The sequence below is a fragment of the Myxine glutinosa genome, chromosome 8, assembly GCF_964187855.1.
Source record: "Myxine glutinosa chromosome 8, kmMyxGlut1.1, whole genome shotgun sequence".
NCBI classification, from domain to species: Eukaryota; Metazoa; Chordata; class Myxini; order Myxiniformes; family Myxinidae; genus Myxine; species Myxine glutinosa.
The window spans coordinates 148,482,322-148,503,353 of NC_136268.1; the positions used below are offsets into that span (position 1 = coordinate 148,482,322).

At 51.3% G+C, this 21,032-nt stretch overlaps 1 protein-coding gene across 1 annotated transcript; it reads right to left on the reverse strand.

Annotated features, from left to right (window-relative positions):
* Positions 1-410: 410 nt before the first annotated feature.
* RPS24 (ribosomal protein S24) lies at positions 411-13,869 on the reverse strand. Its single transcript, XM_068125367.2, has 6 exons — positions 13,770-13,869; positions 10,838-10,903; positions 10,495-10,704; positions 6,666-6,779; positions 5,382-5,402; positions 411-567 (listed from the first exon to the last, which is right to left on the reverse strand). The coding sequence occupies exons 1-5, from the start codon at positions 13,770-13,772 to the stop codon at positions 5,397-5,399; spliced, it is 399 nt and encodes a 132-aa protein (XP_067981468.1). The 5' UTR covers positions 13,773-13,869; the 3' UTR covers positions 411-567; positions 5,382-5,396.
* Between the last annotated feature and the right edge of the window lie 7,163 nt (positions 13,870-21,032).

Below are 21,032 nucleotides of genomic sequence, written 5' to 3' on the forward strand. Positions count from 1 at the left end.
ACGTTATGGAGGGATTATGACAAAACTTGATGGATGAGTTGGGTCGGGGACAAGAAGAAGAGGATTCGATTTTGGTTCAGGTCCACGTCCGGCCTATCAGTGGGACCCAAAACATGAACTGTTCAGCCTGGTGGAGGTATGCGCTCTATCGAGTGTCGTTCTAGTTTTCTATAATTTGCCTGAAATGTGTTAATTCTGTTCACATACATATAGTTTTTTTTCATGGAATACAAATATAGCCATCTTTCATACAGCATTACTCTGTTCAGTCCCAGACACGTTTTTAGAGGGGATACGAGGTTAAAGCACCCTACGGGCCCCCCTGCCTGTCTGCTCCCGTCAGAGAAGACATCTCTTAAAAAAATTTAAAAAAATAAAAATCTAAACAAATAAAGAAATAAAAACAGCAATCAAGAGAAAATATTTATCAATTTATTTAAATGATACAACCTCAAAACGCAAAGAACCAATGAGAAAGTTGCAGACAAAATGGGTTCCAAAACCAAATGTTTTATTGCAGGGTGTCAGTGTACAAGAGGCTGATGGATTAAGAAAGTCTTCGACATTCTGCAAAAGATAAGGCAACCAATCAGAACACAAACGGAAATTAGTACACGTCAACGGATATTGGCTGCAGCCTTCGTTCAGTGTTAACACTTTAATGTGAAATGGTTGGTTCAGCATTAACAATTTTGCCCTTTATTATAAAAAGTAATTTTCCTTTTCAAATGTTTTTTTAGGGATATATTGAGCAAAAAGGAAGAGGGATAGAAGCATGGAGGCTAAGAAGGAAAGATCAGGCTATCAATTACCACTACGACTATTCTCATAAACATGAAAATAACCTCAACCTGAGCCATGTTACCTCTTTGGCACCCTATCAATGATGACTCGTCCACTCCTGAGAGGAATAGATGTATACAATTGAGAGTTAAATTCCCTTCCCGGTATTGGCTGCAGTACAATCCCAATGGGAGGTAGCGGGCTGTAGCTCTGCTGAGCTCGTGGCTAATAGGCGAAGCATATGCAACTGTTTTACCAGAAGTCTTTTCGTGCCCCTCCCCTCCAACAGCGTTGGGGTGAGGAGTGGGGGGACGTTAAAGTGAGCTCCGACTGACCGACCATCCGTCCATGTACTTTTGTGTGCCATATTTCAAAAACCGTTAAACATTTACCCTTAATTTTGCAGATATCTAATCCTCATGACATTATCTCAGCCTGATTGGATCAAGGTGGTGGCTGGCTGAATTATGTTGCCATGGCAACCATCTCGGCGAGTTTAGTGCGTGGTACTAATTTGATCGTTGGGGACAGCAGTGCAAATGACGAGCACCCTGAGCGACCTTTGAGCCTGTTCAGATGCTTGCCAATTGCACGCAGTCCCCCAAGTTCAACGGCTGTGCTAATATACAGCATCAATACCCAATCATAGTGATTGGGACAAAATGTTGGAACCTTGCTCCGAGGATACAAAGTAACTAATAAGACTGCATTCAGTCACAAGTACACAAGTCCCTACCATTGTATGCCCTATACATCCCACTTCCTTTTTTTTTTTTTTTTAAATTCAGTCACAAGTACATTTTGTTTCATTTTTGGATCCAGGAGAAAAGCTCCACATTGGTTGAAGTAGCGGAAAGTATCAGCAAATGAAAAACAAAGCGCGACTGATTATTGAAATGTTAATTCATGCCTTCAGTAAAGATGAGTTAACCAAACAGACCAGTTAACCACTTTGTGCCACAATTTTCATACTGATCGTGATCGCTTCATATTAAAATACCCCCAAAAAAATAATAATAAATAAATAAAAATCCAACTACATTTTTTAATTTGAAAATCATAAAAACATCACCAGATTCGATTTAGTCTGAATGACACCCCAAAATAAACAGAGGGCCCAGAATGGGACCAATTTTAACAACACCAACATGGACACTTCAGTAATGAGCAAATGATTGATGATCTGAGATACACGACATGACCAAAAGTATGCAGACACCCCTTCTAATTAGTGGATTCAGCTGTTTCAGGCACACCCATAGCAGACAGGTATATATAATCAAACACACAGCCACGCAATCTCCATAGACAAACATTGGCAGAAGAATGGGCCACACCGAAGAGCTCAATGACTTTCAATGTGGCACAGCCATAGGATGCTGCCACCTTTCCAACAAGTCAGTTCGTCAAATTTCTTCCCTGCTAGAGCTGCACCGATCAACTGTAAATGCTGTTATTGTGAAGTAGAAACGTCTAGGTGCAACAACAGCTCAGCCGCGAAGTGGTGGGCCACACAAGCTCACAGAACGGGAACGCCGAGTGCTGAAGCGCATAGCCTATAAAAATCGTCTGTCTTCAGTTGCAACACTCACGACCGAGTCCCAAACTGCCTCTGGAAGCAACGGCAACCTCAACAACCTCCTGCGTTTGCCTCAAAATCTTGTGTCCAAAACCAATCTCTCTCTGTACCCACCTTGCCCAGTCATACCCAGCTGCTCTTGGACTCTGTGTCCTTCTCTCCTGACAAGGTGGAGAAGTTTCTGTCAAACCTCGACTCTGCAACTGGGCAACTGGACAACTGCAACTGCAACAGGATTCTGCAACTGGACCAGACGGCATCAGCCCACAGATCCTAAAATCCTGCTCTGCCACTCTATCTCACCCTCTCTCTGTTCTCTTCACCCTCTCTTTTGCTCAAAGACATCTGCCATCAGCTTGGAAATCAGCCAACATTACTGTTTTACACAAAAAATGTGCAAAAACAGATCGTTGCAACGACAGACCAATCAGCCTGCTCCCAATCATCAGCAAGGTCATGGAATCCATCATTGCTTCGGATATCAAATCCTTCCTCTTCTCCAATGGCTTGATCTCGGATCATCAATTTGGATTCAGACAAGGTCACTCTACTCTGGACATGCTGCTTCTGCTGTCACAACAATGGATGGAGGCCCTCAACACCAAACAGGAAATCAGAGCTGTCTCCCTTGACATATCACATGCCTTCGATACGGTCTGGCACACCGCTCTGCTCACCAAACTCTCCTCTTATGGTATCCATGGAAATTTCTACGCATGGCTTGCGGACTTCCTTTCCGGTCGTAGTCAACTTATGGCCCTGAATGGATTTCTCTCATCGCCCCTTCCTGTTCAGGCTGGAGTTCCCCAAGGCAGTGTCCTGGGCCCTGTGCTTTTTCTGGTCTTCATCAATGATCTCTCAGACTCTCTGGAAAATCCTCTCTATCTCTTTGCTGATGACTCTACTCTCTGCCGCTCCATTCCTCATCCCTCATATCGGCAGTCTGCAGCCTCCTCATTCTCTGCAGACCTGGACAAAATCAGACTGGTCAAACAAGTGGAACACGTCTTTCAATCTTGACAAATCTCACACTCTTACTATGTCTCTCGGAAAAGACTGACTGGACAACCCCCCCATCTACTTTCTCAACAATCCTCTCCAATAAGTTCTGTCACTCAAGCTTTTGGGTCTCACTATCTGCCATGATCTTTCCTGGAAAAACCACATTTCCAAGCAGGCCTCCAAAGCCAGTCACAGACTGGGCATTCTCCGTTGTGCAAAGTCCTTCCTTGGCACACCTGAGCTCCTCACCACTTACAAGGCTTTCATCCGCACCTCAATGGAATACTGCTCTCCCCTCTGGGCTGGTGCTCCTGCCGCACACCTAGCTCGGCTTCACACTGTTGAAACCAGAGCTTTCAGAATCATTGGAATCTCCTGCGATGAAGCTAACTCCGAGGGCCTTTCACTCACTCACCGCAGGCAGGTTGGTGGTCTTTCTGTCTTCTACCGACTCCTCTCCGACCTAGCTCCCCCAGCTCTGTCTGTGCTCTGTCCCCCAAATATTCCTGCAGGTCGCACAAGATCTGCCAGCAACCCTCTTATGGTTAAACTGCCAAAATCAACACTCTCTGCTCACCTTCACTCCTCCATTCCTCTTTTCTCCTACCTCTGGAACAAACTCCCGCACTCTCTTCAATCCCACTCCTCCCTCCAGGTCTTTAAAACAGCTGTTCACCAACATCTCTTATCTTCCTCCATCCAAAACCTTGATCTTTTCTACCCCCGTTAATTCACCCCAGATTCACTTTTTTGAAATACCGACTTCTTTCCTGGAAGTCCTAGCAGTGTCCACGTGTTTTGTTTTTTTTAACCTCTCCCGCCCCCCCCCCTTCCCATGCCCCCTCCTCTCACAGATCTCCCGATGTCCCTGCTCTCTTCTGCTGTGCTTGTGTGCTTCCCTCTCTCTCCCCATCTTGTCTCCCACTCCCTTTATTATATGCTTTATGTGTCTGTTTTTTTTTTTTGGTGATTAATGTTAGCTCTTACACGAGCCTCGATCTTGTATAAATTTTAAAAACCTGTTCGTCGGGAGCTTCATGAAATGGGTGTCCATGACCGAGCAGGCACACACAAGCCTATGATCACCATGCGCAATGCAAAGCGTCGGCTGGAGTGGTGTAAAGCTCGCCGCGATTGGACTCTGGATCAGTGGAAACGCGTTCTCTGGAGTGATGAATCACGCTTCACCATCTAACAGACCGACGGACGAATCTGGGTTTGGCGGATGCCAGGAGAATGCTGCCTGCCCGAATGCATCATGCCAACTGTAAAGTTTGGTGGAGGATGAATAATGGTCTGGCGCTGTTTTTCATGGTTCGGGCGAGGCCCCTTAGTTCCAGTGAAGGGAAATCTTTATGCTACAGCATACAATGACATTCTAGAAGATTGTGTGCTTCAACTTTGTGGCAACAGTTTGGGGAAGGCCCTTTCCTGTTTCAACATGACAATGCCCCTACGCACAAAGCGAGGTCCATGCAGAAATTGTTTGTCGAGATCGGTGTGGAAGAATTTGACTGGCCTGCACAGGGCCCTGAGCTCAACCCCATCGAACACCTTTGGGATGAATTGTTACGCCGACTGCGAGCCAAGCCTAATCGCCCAACACGAGTGCCCGACCTCACTAATGCTCTTGTGGCTGAAAGGAAGCAAATCCCCACAGAAATGTTTCAACATCTCGTGGAAAGCCTTCCCAGAAGAGTGGAGGCTGTTATCGCAGTAAAGCCGGGGGGGGGGGGGCGCTCCATAATAATGGGGGGAGGAGGGGGGATTGCCTATGATTTTGGAATGAGATGTTTGACATTTGGGTGTCCACATACTTTTTGTCATATAGTGCATGTGCAAATCAGAAAATTAGATAATCAAACGAGTGTCAAAACAAAGAAATCTGTAAAGGCAAACGTTTGATAATGGCGATGAAGATTTGTGATTAATGCATTGAGGTAATATTTGTTTTGTCGTGTCTTGCCGACCAGGAAGGAAGGGAGGGATAAGTAGTCTCAACCACAGTAACCTTTACCTGCAGTGGTGGTGATCACTTCTGTAAAGTTGTACAATTGTAGGGAAATGAGACAGGGGGAGCGAGGGAGGAAGAAAAGAAAAGAAAAAGTTAAAGGATTAGAAATCAAACAATTATATCACATCCTGAGAATTTACAACTCTAAACTCCAAATATAGTTACAGAAAATTAAATGGATATGAATGATCGTTTTAAGGCCATTTTTCCCCGCTGGAGTGGGGGTTAGCCTTGCGGGCCCCATGACAATCATGGTTCCCTGTTTGAGGCAATGTTTTTATGGCCGGATGCCCTTCCTGACACCAACCCTTCGTCGCCTCTTACGATGCGCAGGGACACGGTGTACCTATTCTAAATCGGGGTACACACCGTGATCATTCATCCCAGCAAGCTGGTACTCAATTTGCCGACCTCGGAAGGATGACAGGCTGAGTCAACCCCCCTGGTGTTAATTCAGCGATCGACCGGTATTCGAACCCAGGATCCTAGGATCCCAAGCCTGCGCCCTAACCGCTAAGCCAACACCGACACACGACACACACTTGTACAGTGTCAGTTGTTCCTAAACTTAAATATAAATAATTTAAAGGATTGCTATAAATGATGTTAATTTTCACAACATCCCATAATCAACTTTATTTAAATTGTAAACCTCAAACATAGTTTCTCCACCAAAAGAAGAACCTTAACCTGTAAGCAATTGACTCGTTTCTTGACTGCATGGATCATCAGTTGGGCACCGTTCTTCCTCGAGGTTTTGATCCTTTCAGCCCAGGACCTCTCCAAACGGCGGATCCACAAACTCGATCATGGATCCACAACCTCGATCATGGATCCACATCAATTGATGGTAAATCAGTGGATCCACAACCTCAGTTGTGTCCAAGCAGTCAGTCAACCCATCAATGCAACATCACTTATTCCTAACACACACGGCTGCTGGTGCATTCATGTGTCTACATCTACTCCTCTTCTCAATCCTCTATGAGTACGCCACTTCTAAAGACAATGATGAGTGAGAGCGAGTGAGTGTGAACACATTCCCTCGCTTATGTCCAACTGTAGATCCGCTGTCATTAAATGTCCTTACATCCTCAATCACTTCGCTCCTCCATGAGCCCAGATCTTGTAAACGTAAGTACATAGGCACGAAGTAAATCTTGTAAAAGATCTTGTAAAATCCAGATCTTGTAAAAGTACATAGGCAGGAAGTGCAGACAGACTACAGAGCGGCAACACACCGTTGTCACCAAACATTTCGACTTCTGAAGACCACGTCCGACGTACCTTTTTGCCAGTGCCGACCTTGGCCTTTTCCACGCCTCTTACTTTCTTCTGTCTGTTTTTCCTCTCCTTGCGCTGTTTCCTGGAAGTTGTTTTCTTCTTTTCGAGCACTCCTTGCTAAATAGGTAAAAGTAAAAATACCAAGACTTTATCATTCAGTAAAAATGATGAAGACCGAACGACTTGTGCAATATCAACCTGTTTCGGTAGTTCACTGGCGGTGCATATCACCATCAATGCTGACATCTTCCAACAATTTGGCCAAAGCATAGCCATACAAACACCATTTTATAACCATGCACTGTAAAGTTATACATTTACAGAGGGTCAAGCAGGTACCGCAGCCAAAGCGCTCCTTACATATCTGACAATGAAGCTTCATATCCAGATGACTCTCTGTCCTCGTGTTATATTGTACGAAGAGGTAAACTAAATTTACGTCGACATTTTAATTACGTCGACATTTTAACCGTTTGTATAAAACTTTGGGGTGAGGGTACGGGCTAACTTGACTTTTCATTTGCCATCTGCATAATGCATAAAGGAGGGTTTACCGACGAAATGCAGTTTGGATTTATGCCAGGAAGAGGAACGACAGACGCGCTTTTCATTGTGAGGCAGTTGCAGGAGAAGTACATGGAGAAGAGGAAGAAGTTGTTTCTTGGGTTTGTTGATCTGGAGAAAGCATTCGATCGGGTTCCACGCAAAGTATTGACATGGGCATTGAGGAAGTTAGGAGTGGAGGAATGGTTGATCAGAGTAGTGATGGCAATGTACAAAAGAGCACGCACAGCTGTAAAGACGAAGGACGGGAACAGTGGTGAGTTTGAGGTGAAGGTGGGAGTGCATCAGGGGTCGGTACTAAGTCCACTACTATTTGTAGCTGTGATGGAGGTGCTGGCTCAGAACGTAAAGGAGGGTTTACCGTGGGAGTTGTTGTATGCAGATGATCTGGTGTTGATTGCGGAAAGTATGGATGGACTGAAGGAAAAGATGAACACGTGGAAGGAATGTATGGAGACAAAAGGTCTGAAGGTGAATATCGGAAAGACGAAGGTGATGGCAAGTGGTAAAGCATGTGGTGAGGTGGAAAGAACTGGGAAGTGGCCCTGTGCTGTGTGTAGGAAGGGTGTCGGAGTGAACTCCATTCAGTGTACAATGTGCGCTGAGTGGGTTCATCAAAAATGTAGTGGTCTGAGAGGGTCATTAACCAGTGTGGCAGCTACATTCAAATGGGTGTGCACAGAGGGAGCTGCAGATGGAGGAAATGTTGAGTTGGATCTTGGAGATGGTGTGAAGCTGGAAGGTGTGAAAACATTTTGCTACCTCGGAGACATGCTGAATGGAGAAGGTGGATCAGACTCGGCAACGGTTGCTCGAGTGAGATGTGCATGGAAGAAGTTTCGGGAATTGAGTGGCGTGCTGATGATGAGGGGAGTGTCGTTGAAGCTGAAGGGAAAGGTGGATGCTGCATGTGTGAGAAGTGTTATGATTTATGGGAGCGAGACATGGGTAATGAACGTAGAGCAGCAACGAAGGTTGGAAAGGGTGGAAATGCGAATGGTTCGACGGATGTGCGGAGTATCGTTGAGAGAGAGGAAGACAAATGATGAATTGCGAAAGATGATGGGAATAGAGCCTGTGATTGATGCTGTGAAGAGGAACAGGTTGAGATGGTTTGGTCATGTGTTGAGGAAGGATGAAAGTGACTGGTTGAGAAGAGTGATGGAAATGAATGTAGAAGGAAGTAGAAGACGGGGAAGACCGAGAAAGACTTGGCTAAAGATGGTGGAAGAAGAAATGCGGGCAAGGGGGTTAACAAGGAGAGATGCAGAAAATAGGGCAAAATGGAGAAGATTGTCATGGGGACCGCAAGGCTAACCCCCGCTCTAGCAGGGAAAATGGCCTTTTAAAATGCATGTTGTTGTTGTTGTTGTATCTGCATAATGACAGCAGAAACATGGGACCAGCAATCAGTACCAAAATAAACCATCTACAGACAATATCATGTGACAGGTGTGCATAACCACGATGGAATAAAATAAATAGCCCCATGGGGGACTGCCGGCTATTTCCCCATGGTTTTCGAGAAGATTTTTTAAACTAAATTACCCGAATTTGAGGCGAAACCCCCCTTTTCAGCTTCTTATGAGGACGGATCCGGATGGGTAGCACAATCCTACGAGACCTTACTGTTCTGATGTATCGTGCCAAGTTTGGTCCATAATCGGCCATGTAGTTTGTGAGGAAAATGTTTTAGGAATTATAAGGGATAAGGGGAGGGAGCCCGTGGCAACCTTTCCAGGAGAGATGTGGCCATGGGGAGCACAACCTAAAGTTAGGGCATAGTTCCGATGCCTCGTGGCGAGTTTGGTCTGGATTTGTCTGGTGGTTTCTGAGAAGAAGACTTTTGAATGAAATACCAATATTTGGGGCAAAACCCTTCTTTAACCCCTTCTATAGGGGGCGCATCCATATGGGGTGCATAACCCTGCGAGACCTTACTGTCCTGATGCGTTGCATGAAATTTGGTCCATAATCGGTAGGGTAGTTTGTGAGACGTTTTAATCAAATGTTAACAGACGTATGTACGTATGTATGGATGTATGTATGTATGGACACCAGGACCCACTCACTCTAAGGTTATTGCAGAGAAATACCCCGAAATAACCTAAACAGTGCAACTTCGGGGAAAAAAAGTTTCCACAAAGACTTTACAGCTAAAATCAGTCTTAATTGTAACAAGCGGCCCTTAAGGCAAAAAAATAAAATCAGGTTCCATGAGCAACCAAGAGCTGTGAACAGACTCTCACCCTAAGGTGGTATCAGAATGATACTAATTATACCAGTCGACAAAATCAAACATTTTTCTGTCATCAAAGATGTAAACGCACTTCTCTAGACTAGTTTTGCACGCAGATTCCAAATTTGTTTTCGCTTTTCCTCTCGCACATCTAGCCTAGTTTTCTCGTCACTTTTTCATGACGAGACTGATCAAATTCGAAAGGTTATTGCCTTACAAGGCAATAACCTTTCAAAATATCACAACGACTTATACGTGCTTGAGGAAAACCAAAAAGAAGATTTAGAATCAGCGTCCCAAGAGCTATCTAGCCCACCTATAAATTATACCTGATGGAAATGACTTGTTGGCCTGTGTTATCATCACATTCTTCTCTTTTCAAGTTCCTTCCCCATTGTCATGAAATGATCAGTCTTTAATGGAAATCCCATCGCTTTGAGATGTTATACATCATGCCCTGAATGATTGCGAACTTGTTGCCGTTGCAGACTTTGGTTTCTTTTATTTCGCATTCTCAACCGACACTAAATTCTCCTCAGTCTGGTTCCTGGTTTTCAAATGCTTCAGCATATCAGATATACTGCTCTGATGAGTAGTCTCTGTTGAACAGAGAAAGCATCTAACTTTTGAGCTGTCCTCTTTATCCTTCCTGAAATAGTTCCAAACTGCACATCTGGAACTCTTGAACACATAGGTTGTTAAAACTTCTGGGACATACATGTTAATCAGTCTGTTTGTCGTCTGTCAGCGTGCCTTACCAGGGTTTGTATGCCAATCGAGAGGTACAAAAATCCCTCTAGAAACCTCTTCTTTCTTGGAAGTAGGAAGTACTTGGAATCGACGTCCATTCCGGTTCACAACTCAATTCCATTAATGGAATCGAGAATGGAGTACTTAAGAATCAATTCCGCCCACCACTAATAAACAGATTACATTAATACATTCAATTCCTTTTTTTCTGCCTATTGTGTCCCGTTAATACAATTCATCTTTAGTTACATGCCACAAAGTTACTGAGAGAGGTCATACCCTGATCAGCCTGTGCTTTGGTTCATTTTTCTTAGCAAAGTCAAGGGTGTCATATATCATCGCGAAGCCTGTTGTCTTGCCTCCACCAAACTGTGTACGAAAGCCGTACACAAATACAAGGTCTGCTGTGGTCTTGTACATCTTGGAGAGCTTGTCACGTATTTCGCCTTTGAGTACCGTTGCCTTGCCTGGGTGCAACACATCGACCACCTGTGGAAGAGAGTCGTGCTTTTTTTAACAAAGGGGTGGTGCGGAGGAATAATTGCTGAAGGTTGATCAAAACAAACACACGGACAGAAAAAAAACGCACAAACTAAAGGAAGAGTACAGGAAAGCTACCCACCATTTGCTTGCGCTGCAGAAGCCGATTAGTCATAAACTTTCTCGTGCGAATAGTCACCGCCTCACCCTGAACAAGCAGGCACACAATATCACAAATGTCATGGCAAGAGCATCAGCAAATTCAAAACAAACTCTGACAAAGTGAAAGAATCGAATCACAGTCCACGTTCGTACCCAGGTTGATGAAAGAGGATCCATAATGGAGCTTTAAAGGGACAAAATACTCAGCAGAACAGTTAGTTGGTGAAGGCCTAACCAAAGGTTAAAAAACAAAACATACATAATTAATTGTGAGAAATATAACCCCCCCCCCCCCCCCCCCTCTACCCTTCATTCATTCATTTAATTGTGTGCGAACAGCTGTTTTTTTGGTAAGAATCAAGCCTCCTTCAAACAATCATTCACAATGCCAGTTACAACTGTTACGGATACCGGCCTTAATTATGGTGGTTCTTGTTATCATGGTTGATTCTAGATAATGCTTATTGTGGTTAAAAGGGTTAAAAGCGCTCCTGGCAAAATGTGGCAGGAAATCGGATCGTGACCCGGAAGAGATGAGGAGAGAAAGAAGAAGCGGCGGAAAATCGTAAGCAGACGTTTCTGATTGCAGCTCCGGACCGAGCAGTCAAACGCACAGTACAAGGGAACTTTGCCTCCTTGAAAAGAAGTCCGCGCGATAGGAGATCGCTGCGGAGCCTGCGTAGTCGGGTATCCTCACTGAGGTTGCCGAGTATCCTTACCTCCAAACCCGGGGGTGAGAGAAAGCCGTCCGCCATCTTCGCCACGCGCACAACCGGCAGTGACCAGGTTTTTGTGTCGCGTCGGCCAGGCGTTATTCTCCGGTGCCTTGCCGGGGACGGCGGTACAAGACAGTGGCTTTTGGAGGGTTATTGAGGAGACTCGCGGATTGAACCGCAACCGTGTACGTACCAGAAATCGGCTTTGGGAGGTTTCCCATTCTACCGCTATCGTGCGGGGGATTGGACCATGTGACCTGTGGGTTGGTTCGATCGGCTACGCCTCCCCTGATTGGAATCGGAAAGTGATTCCACGATTGCTGGAGCGAATCGACGTCGCCTGGGAGGAGTACAGAGACATTGGGGAAAGGGCCGTGAGTTTGGGGGTTAAGGGACTCGATAAGGTGGTGCCACCTGTAGATAGGAATTACATGGTGGAAGGGCTGTACTAATTGGGGTCGTGATTCCTGTGTGGGATTTATAACATATTGTGGTTTGTTCGTAACCCTTGGTGTGGACTCGTTATTGATTGGCTTGTTTTCAACCAAGGACAACACATCTTTCTGCCGGGGACTTCCTCAGGGTTCGGAGGTTTACCGAGACCAGAGGATAGGAGAGGACCCCGTAACACAACCGGCAGGTATGAAGGATGTACGTGGGCAACGAATCACTTTTGAGTAACCATTGTGATTGTAACTTTTGTCTCTCCTGGACTGTGTGGGATCTGAAGCTCTCAAGATTCTTGGGATATTCCACGATGAAGCGGAAACACAAGACATGTTGCTTTCACATGACAGACAAGTTGGTGGCCTCTGTTTGGCACAGGCTCTCCTCCACTGCACACCTGGACTCTTTTCTCCCGTTTGGGGAATTTCCTTCCAAAGATGGTCAAATCCCACTCTTCCATCCAGGGCTTCAAAAACCGGTGGTGTGCCACAGACCAACAATCGTCCCTACTCCCAAGAACATGATCTCTTACTTGCAGGTAGGTTACTCCGTTTCCTCCACCTCTCTTGTGGCCCCATTGTCAATTGATTACCATTTTAGCCTCCATCTCCTCACCCTTCCACAAGCTTAGACCATTTTGGGAGATGTTCGCATGCAGCATCTTGGCTCTTCCACACAACATCCTTAAATATTTAATTACAATGGCCCCTCTTAGTCAATGCTGAGCCCAATTTAAACAAACCTCTCCCCCACTCCACCACCACTCCTTTCATGTGAGATTCTTTCTTGATCACACATGCTGTAATTATAGCTAATAACGCACATTTGATGGTTACTTGCAGCAATCACACAGCCAAATAAGATCTTCTTTCATAAGATCATGATCCAAATCCATAAGATCCAAAAATTCTGGAGATCATGACACCTTTCAGTTGTCACTGACATTCTCATTTTGTTACAAATGGCAAGCGCGTGTCCAGGAGCATGGAACAGCCTCCCACTAGAAGTTGTAGAGGTCCGCACAGTCGATGCCTTCAAGGTGGGATTGGACAGTCATTAGGATGGAAGAGATTGGCTCCAACTATCGACATGCAATCGTGCGAATAGTATCAACACACATTCAAACCTGCAGAGAAGATCGAGACATTAACAGGAAAACTTCCTCTACCCATGATTATGATTTCTCATAGTCTTCTCCATGGCCTTATTTCTGCACTTTCATACCATAAAACCAATCAACTACGTCATCAAGAAGTCATTACAAGGTGTAGATGGCCAACTGGTGGTGAGCTCACCTCAATCAGAACAAGAACAAGAACAAGAAGCAGAAGAAGAAGTAAAAAAGAAGTTGTCATACCTCAACCATTTTCGATTTCAAATAAAATTCCAAAAATGAAATTTAATACTAAACCGAACCACCCCCGCTACCCGCAAATGCAATGACTGAATGAGGTTTAAATTCAGTAAAATCCATACATTCTCTTCTAGTCGTTTTATAGCACAAGTTACAGAGCATTACACTTGAATAGCTCGATATATTTGACGGTCAGTCTTAAAATCCTTCATCTCCATGGACACAAGGCAAGGCCTAGACTAGGCCGCCATGGAGCGCTTAATGGGCAAATCAACATAATCACGGCTCATATTCGGACCACATCAATACAAAAACTTCCATAATAACATTCAAAACGCATGGGTGCTTAGAATCCAGCAATGGAAGTAGGATGGAGCCAGATAGTTCAAACTCACCATGTCGCCCAAAACCACGTATGGCGGCCGGAGCGGAAAAGGAAGAAGCTATTGGATTGGAGGTCCAGTGCATGGCGGACCAGATTCCAGAAAGACAAAAAACCCAAACATTATTCCTCTATAGTTTTAGTAGCATTCTTAAATCTCTATCGATATGTTTTGTCAAAGCCCAAAATTCGAAATTAGTTTTTGCCGTATGCGACAACCTACACGCATTATACCGACATGGCCATAAGATAGTGTGCAGGTTTCGAGATCATTAAATTACTGCACAAGCGTTAGTTCAAAAATGCAGAAACCAACAAAACCATTTCTCTTGAAAAAAAAAAAAGGCAGGAGAAAATGTTACGAAATACGATTTTAAAAATCTAAATTGTCAATCTGCAATGATAATTATGATATTGTAGCGGCTGCCGCTGAGTTTTCACAATCGCCTTGCACCTATCAAGGACGCGGAGCGATCACCATGCCGGGCTCGTCCAGGACGCCCAGGCCCGCGCTCAACTTGCCAGGCCTCAGTCGGGACGCCCGGGCATGCCCGGGCATGCCCGGGCAGGCTCGCCCTCAACTTGCCAGGCCGCAGCCAGGACGCTGGGCCACGCCCCCTGGCGCCGGGCCTGGGCAAACCCCCTGGCGGAATAGATATATATTGCTGACTGATAAACGGTTTTTCAGAGTGCCTGAGTGTTTGATTTCATTAAAGCAACTCAGATGAATTCTAGCTTTTTGTCGCGTCCATTCTTCCGATCGACGTGGGAGCCCCGGCTCCTTCATTGGTGACCTATCGACATTGACACGGCAGTCGCCCTTAAACTGCCTACCTTCTGGGAGGCTCACGCGGCGGTTTGGTTCGCACAGGCGGAGTCCCTGTTCGCCCTGCGAGGCATCACGGCCGACGACACCCGCTTCCACCATGTGGTAGCTGCGCTCGGGTCGGTTACCGCGGCCCGCGCCCTGAGCCTCCTCGAAAGCCCGCCAGCCGCTGACAAATACGGCGCGATTAAGAAGCTGCTCCTCGATGCTTTCGCCCTCCCATCGGCGGAACGCGCACGGCGCCTGCTCGATCTGCCTGAGCTCGGCGACACGCGCCCTTCCGAGCGCATGGACTACATGCTTTCACTGCTCGGCGAGCACTCTCCGGCATTCCTGTTCCGGGAGCTGTTCTTCCGTCAGCTGCCTAACCCGGTACGCCTCGCCCTGGCAAGCACGACGATCACAGATCCCCGGGCCCTTGCCAGAGAAGCCGACAAGATCTCCGCCGCAGGACAGCGCATCGTAGCGGCGACATGGGACCCACCGCCGTCCGACGCAACACCCAGGGCGCCCGAGCACCCGGCACGGTCGACGGCCGAACTGCCGACGCCATTGGCGGCCGCTCTACTGAGCCGACCACCTCCGGCACGACGACCGAGGCCTCCACCTGACCAAGCGTGGTGTTACTATCATGCCAGGTTCGGACAGAAGGCCCGGACATGCCGACCCCCGTGCACCTTCGGCAGGCCGGGAAACGGCCGGGCCGGCGTTCATTACCAGCCATGAGCGCCGGCCACACGGGCAACTTACTGTTCATCACGGATAAAGCGTCCGGACGGCGCTTCCTGTGCGACACCGGCGCCCAACTGAGCGTCATACCCGCCTCTGACCAGGACAGGCAATCCGCGGTTTGCGGCCCCTCCTTAGTTGCGGCCAACGGATCGACTATCCGCACCTTCGGCCCGTGCAACGTCACCCTCTGCTTCGGCGGCCAACACTTTGCTTGGACGTTTGTAACCGCCAACGTGCCCGTGGCTCTGCTAGGCGCCGACTTCCTCTGCGCACACGGACTGCTGGTGGACGTCCAACGGCGTCGTTTAATCAACGCTGAAACCTTCAGCTCCCTGGTATGCACATTGAGCAGCTCTGCGCCGACCGAGCTGGCATGCGCCGTCCCGGCGGCGAACGAGTTTGCTCGCCTGCTCACGGAGTTCCCGGCCCTCACGCGGCCGACGTTTTCGGCCGTCGCAGTACGGCATGGGATCGAGCACCACATACCAACCACGGGCCCGCCGGTGTACGCCAGGGCCCGCCGCCTCGACCCAGCCAAGCTCGCCGTAGCGAAGGCCGAATTCGACGTGTTGGAGCACCTCGGCATCGTGCGGCGCTCCGATAGCGCGTGGGCCTCGCCACTGCACATCGTGCCAAAGCCGGGGGGTGGATGGCGCCCGTGTGGCGACTACCGCCGTCTCAATGATGCTACCACCCCCGACAGGTACCCGATCCCGCATATCCAAGACTTCTCCGCCCGTCTGGCGGGACGGGTCATTTTTTCGAAAATTGACCTCATACGGGGATATCACCAGGTACCTGTCAGGGCGGCCGACGTCCCTAAAACGGCAGTCATCACGCCGTTCGGCTTATTCGAATTCTTGCGGATGCCATTTGGTCTCAAGAACGCGGCTCAGGCGTTCCAGCGCATGATGGACGGCGTGCTGCGTGACCTGCCGTTCCTTTTCGTTTACCTGGACGACATCCTCGTCGCCAGCACGTCCCGGGCCGAGCACCTCCTCCACCTCCGGACACTGTTCGAGCGCCTCAGCGAGCACGGCCTCATCGTCAACCCGGCCAAATGCCACTTCGGCACGACGGCCGTTGATTTTTTGGGCCATCACATCACCAAGAACGGGGCCGTGCCGCTGCCAACCAAGGTCGAGGCCATCACCACGTTCCCGCGTCCCCGCACCATAAAGGCCCTGCAGGAATTCCTGGGAATGGTGAATTTTTATCACCGCTTCGTGCCCCGCGCTGCTCAGCTCATGCGGCCCCTCTACGAAGCCCTCCGGGGCATGCCGGCCAAGCACGACATCGCCTGGTCCGCAGCAATGGATGCGGCCTTCCAAGGCTCAAAGCGGGCCCTCGCCGACGCAACATTGCTCGCTCACCCGGTGCTCAACGCTCCCATCGCCCTCACCACGGATGCCTCCGACTACGCGGTGGGCGCCGTACATGAGCAATGGGTGAACGGGGTTTGGCAGCCACTCGCTTTTTTCAGCCGGCAGCTCCGGCCGAACGAGCTCAAATACAGCACGTTTGACCGGGAGCTCCTCGGTCTACACCTGGCCGTCCGCCATTTCCGCCACCTCCTGGAGGGCCGACCTTTCACGGCGTTCGTCGACCACAAGCCGTTGGTTTACGCCATGGCCAAGGTCACGGAGCCATGGTCGGCCCGCCAACAGCGCCACCTCTCCGCCGTGTCGGAGTTTACCACGGACATCCGGCACGTCGCCGGCAAAAACAACGCCGTGGCCGACTGTCTTTCCCGGGCCAGCGCGAACGCGGTCCACCTGGGCGTGGATTTTGCACTTATGGCGGCGGACCAAACCACCGACACCACGGTGCAAGCCCTCCGGGCGGCGGACACGGGCCTCCGCCTGGCCGACATCCCCTGCGCGGACACTGTCCGGCTCTGCGACGTCTCCCAAGGCCAGCCTCGCCCCATCGTGCCCGTCGCCTGGCAACGCCGCATCTTCGCCTCCCTCCACGGCCTTTCCCACCCGGGCCGGAAAGCTTCCCAGAAGCTGGTGTCGGCGCGTTTCGTCTGGCACGGCCTTCGTCGGGACGTCCGCGATTGGACCAGCGCCTGCACGGCCTGCCAACGGGCCAAGGTCCACCGACACACCCAGGCCCCGCTGGCACCTTTCACCGTGCCCGAACGACGTTTCGACCACGTCAACGTGGATCTGGTGGGCCCCCTCCCCCCGTCACGGGGGTTCACACACCTGCTCACCATGGTGGACAGGACCACCAGGTGGCCGGAGGCCGTTCCCCTCGTCTCCACCACCACCGCCGACGTGGCACAGGCTTTCATCGCCACCTGGGTCGCCCGCTTCGGCGCACCGGCGGACATCTCGTCAGACCGCGGTCCACAGTTCACCTCCGAGCTGTGGGGCGCGGTCGCCCGCAACCTGGGGATCAAGCTCCACCGTACTACGGCCTACCACCCCCAAGCAAACGGGTTGTGCGAGCGATTCCACCGCTCCATGAAGGCCGCGCTCATGGCCGGCCTTCAAGACGTCGGGTGGGCCGACCGGCTGCCGTGGGTCCTTTTGGGCCTTCGCACGGCCCCCAAGGAGGACCTCCAGGCATCCACCGCCGAGCTTGTCTATGGCCAGGTGCTACGCATCCCGGGCGAATTTGTGCCCGACGCTACCAGTCCCTGGTCCGCAGCTCACCAGCGCTCGGACCTCCAGGAGGCCGCCCGACGGTTTGCCCCCGTGCCAACATCCCACCACGGTGACCCCCAGTCCTACGTCCCCCCAGCACTCCGCACAGCGGAGTATGTTTTTGTGCGTCACGACGCACATCGGTGGCCACTCCAGCCGCCGTACGACGGGCCCTTCCGGGTGCTGCGACGGGACGACAAGTCGTTCGTCATCGACATCGGCGGCAGGTCGGACCGGATTGCTGTGGACCGCCTCAAGCCGGCGCACGTGGACGTCGACCACCCACCACGGGTGGCCCTTCCGCCGCGGCGAGGCCGTCCCCCATCCACGGTGCCCCCCACTCGACCGCCCACCACCTCACCGGACCCCCTCCCATGACCCGCCAGGGGTCGCTTCGGCCGGGTCATCAGGACCCCCCTCAAATTGACCCTGCCGGTGCAAGTCGATTCTGGGGGGACGTGTGTAGCGGCTGCCGCTGAGTTTTCACAATCGCCTTGCACCTATCAAGGACGCGGAGCGATCACCATGCCGGGCTCGTCCAGGACGCCCAGGCCCGCGCTCAACTTGCCAGGCCTCAGTCGGGACGCCCGGGCATGCCCGGGCATGCCCGGGCAGGCTCGCCCTCAACTTGCCAGGCCGCAGCCAGGACGCTGGGCCACGCCCCCTGGCGCCGGGCCTGGGCAAACCCCCTGGCGGAATAGATATATATTGCTGACTGATAAACGGTTTTTCAGAGTGCCTGAGTGTTTGATTTCATTAAAGCAACTCAGATGAATTCTAGCTTTTTGTCGCGTCCATTCTTCCGATCGACGTGGGAGCCCCGGCTCCTTCAATATACAATTAAGGGTCAACAATCAACATAGCAATGATGTTCGCGAGGTCGAGGACTCCAGCCTGGAGCCTCCAGGCCATTTATTCATGAATACATGAAACACCCTGCAACCCATGCCTACAGAAAACAAACTTTTTGGAACTCCGGCCACATTTTCCATCCAATAATCATGTAACTTTATTAAATTTAAAAATAATTCAACATGGGTAGCTACACTCCCGTACCCAACCCCTACCAATAAATCATCCAATCCACGAGGAAACTCGCCCTCATGGTCATAGACAGCAGCACACCAACCCAACCCAACCCACCCCACCCCACACCCAAACGTATTGTAAGACCCCAAAGACCTCAAGCTTTAACAACAGGCATCACCACAACTCGCCATTTAAAATAAACCCACCTGCCCCCCCCCCCCGCCTCGCTTCCGCTTTCTTGCCCCTTCTCAGTTTTTCCCCTATCCTCCCCCCTCTCTTTCCTGCGGTTCTCATATCCTCCTGCCACTGGCTTTACTGCCACCATCTCAATTTCTCCCATACCCCTGCTCCCACCCCGTCAGTTCTCCTGCCCCCTCCCGCCTGTCCCCACTCCGTCGATTCTCTTGCTCCCTCCCACCTGCCCGTGCCACAACCCCGTCGATTCTCCTGCCTCCTCGCGCCTGTCCCCAACCGGTCGGCTCTCCTGCCCCCTCCCGCCTGTCCCCACCCCGTCGATTCTCTTGCTCCCTCCCACCTGCCCGTGCCACAACCCCGTCGATTCTCCTGCCCCCTCCCGCCAGTCCCCACCCAGTCAGTTCTCCTGCCCCCACCCGCCTGCCCCCACCCCGTCGATTCTCCTGCCCCCTCCCGCCTGTCCCCAACCGGTCGGCTCTCCTGCCCCCTCCCGCCTGTCCCCACCCCGTCGATTCTCTTGCTCCCTCCCACCTGCCCGTGCCACAACCCCGTCGATTCTCCTGCCTCCTCGCGCCTGTCCCCAACCGGTCGGCTCTCCTGCCCCCTCCCGCCTGTCCCCACCCCGTCGATTCTCTTGCTCCCTCCCACCTGCCCGTGCCACAACCCCGTCGATTCTCCTGGCCCCTCCCGCCTGTCCCCACCCAGTCAGTTCTCCTGCCCCCACCCGCCTGCCCCCACCCCGTCGATTATCTTGCTCCCTCCCACCTGCCCGTGCCACAACCCCGTCGATTCTCCTGCCTCCTCGCGCCTGTCCCCAACCGGTCGGCTCTCCTGCCCCCTCCCGCCTGTCCCCAACCGGTCGGCTCTCCTGCCCCCTACCACCTGTCCCCACCCTGTTGGTTCTCCTGCCCCCTCCTGCCTGTCCCCACCCCGTCGATTCTCCTGCCCCCTCCCACCTGCCCCCACCCCGTCGATTCTCCTGCCTCCTCCCTCCTGCTCCCACCCCGTCGGTTCTCCTGCCCCCTCCCGCCTGTCCCCACCCTGTTGGTTCTCCTACGCCCACCCCATCGATTCTCCTGTCCCCACCCCATCGATTATCCTGCCCCCTGCCACCTGTCCCCACGCAGTCGGTTCTCCTGCCCCCTCCTGTCTGTCCTCCTGCCCCTTCCCGCCTGACCTCCTGCCCCCTCCCGCCTGCCCCCACCCCGTCGATTATCCTGCCCCCTCCTGTCTATCCCCACCCCGTCGATTATGCTGCCCCCTCCCGCCTGCCCCCACCCCATCGATTCTCCTGCCTCCTCTCACCTGTCCCCATACCATCGAATCTCCTGCCCCACCCCGTAGATTCTCCTGCCCCCTCCCGCCTGTCCCCACCCCGTCGGTTCTCCTGCCACCTCCCGCCTATCCCCACCCCGTCGGTTCTCCTGCCCCCTCCCGCCTGTCCCCACCCCGTCGGTTCTCCTGCCCCCTCCCGCCTATCCCCACCCCGTCGGTTCTCCTGCCCCCTCCCGCCTATCCCCACCCCGTCGGTTCTCCTGTCCCCTCCCGCCTATCCCCACCCCGTCGGTTCTCCTGCCCCCCCCCCCGCCTATCCCCACCCCGTCGGTTCTCCTGCCCCCTCCCGCCTGTCCCCACCCCGTCGGTTCTCCTGCCACCTCCCGCCTATCCCCACCCCTTCGGTTCTCCTGCCCCCTCCCGCCTATCCCCACCCCGTCGGTTTTCCTGCCCCCTCCCGCCTATCCACACCCCGTCGGTTCTCCTGCCCCCTCCCGCCTATCCCCACCCCGTCGGTTCTCCTGCCCCCTCCCGCCTGTCCCCACCCCGTCGGTTCTCCTGCCAC

Bases quoted from the DNA above. Each gene is read 5' to 3' on its own strand.
- RPS24 (XM_068125367.2), bottom strand. The intron at 10,705-10,837 runs GTGGGTAGCTTT...TCTCTTCCACAG, and splicing joins TTCTGCAGCGCAAGCAAATG to GTGGTCGATGTGTTGCACCC. The intron at 6,780-10,494 runs GTATGACCTCTC...TTACCTATTTAG, and splicing joins CAAAGCACAGGCTGATCAGG to CAAGGAGTGCTCGAAAAGAA.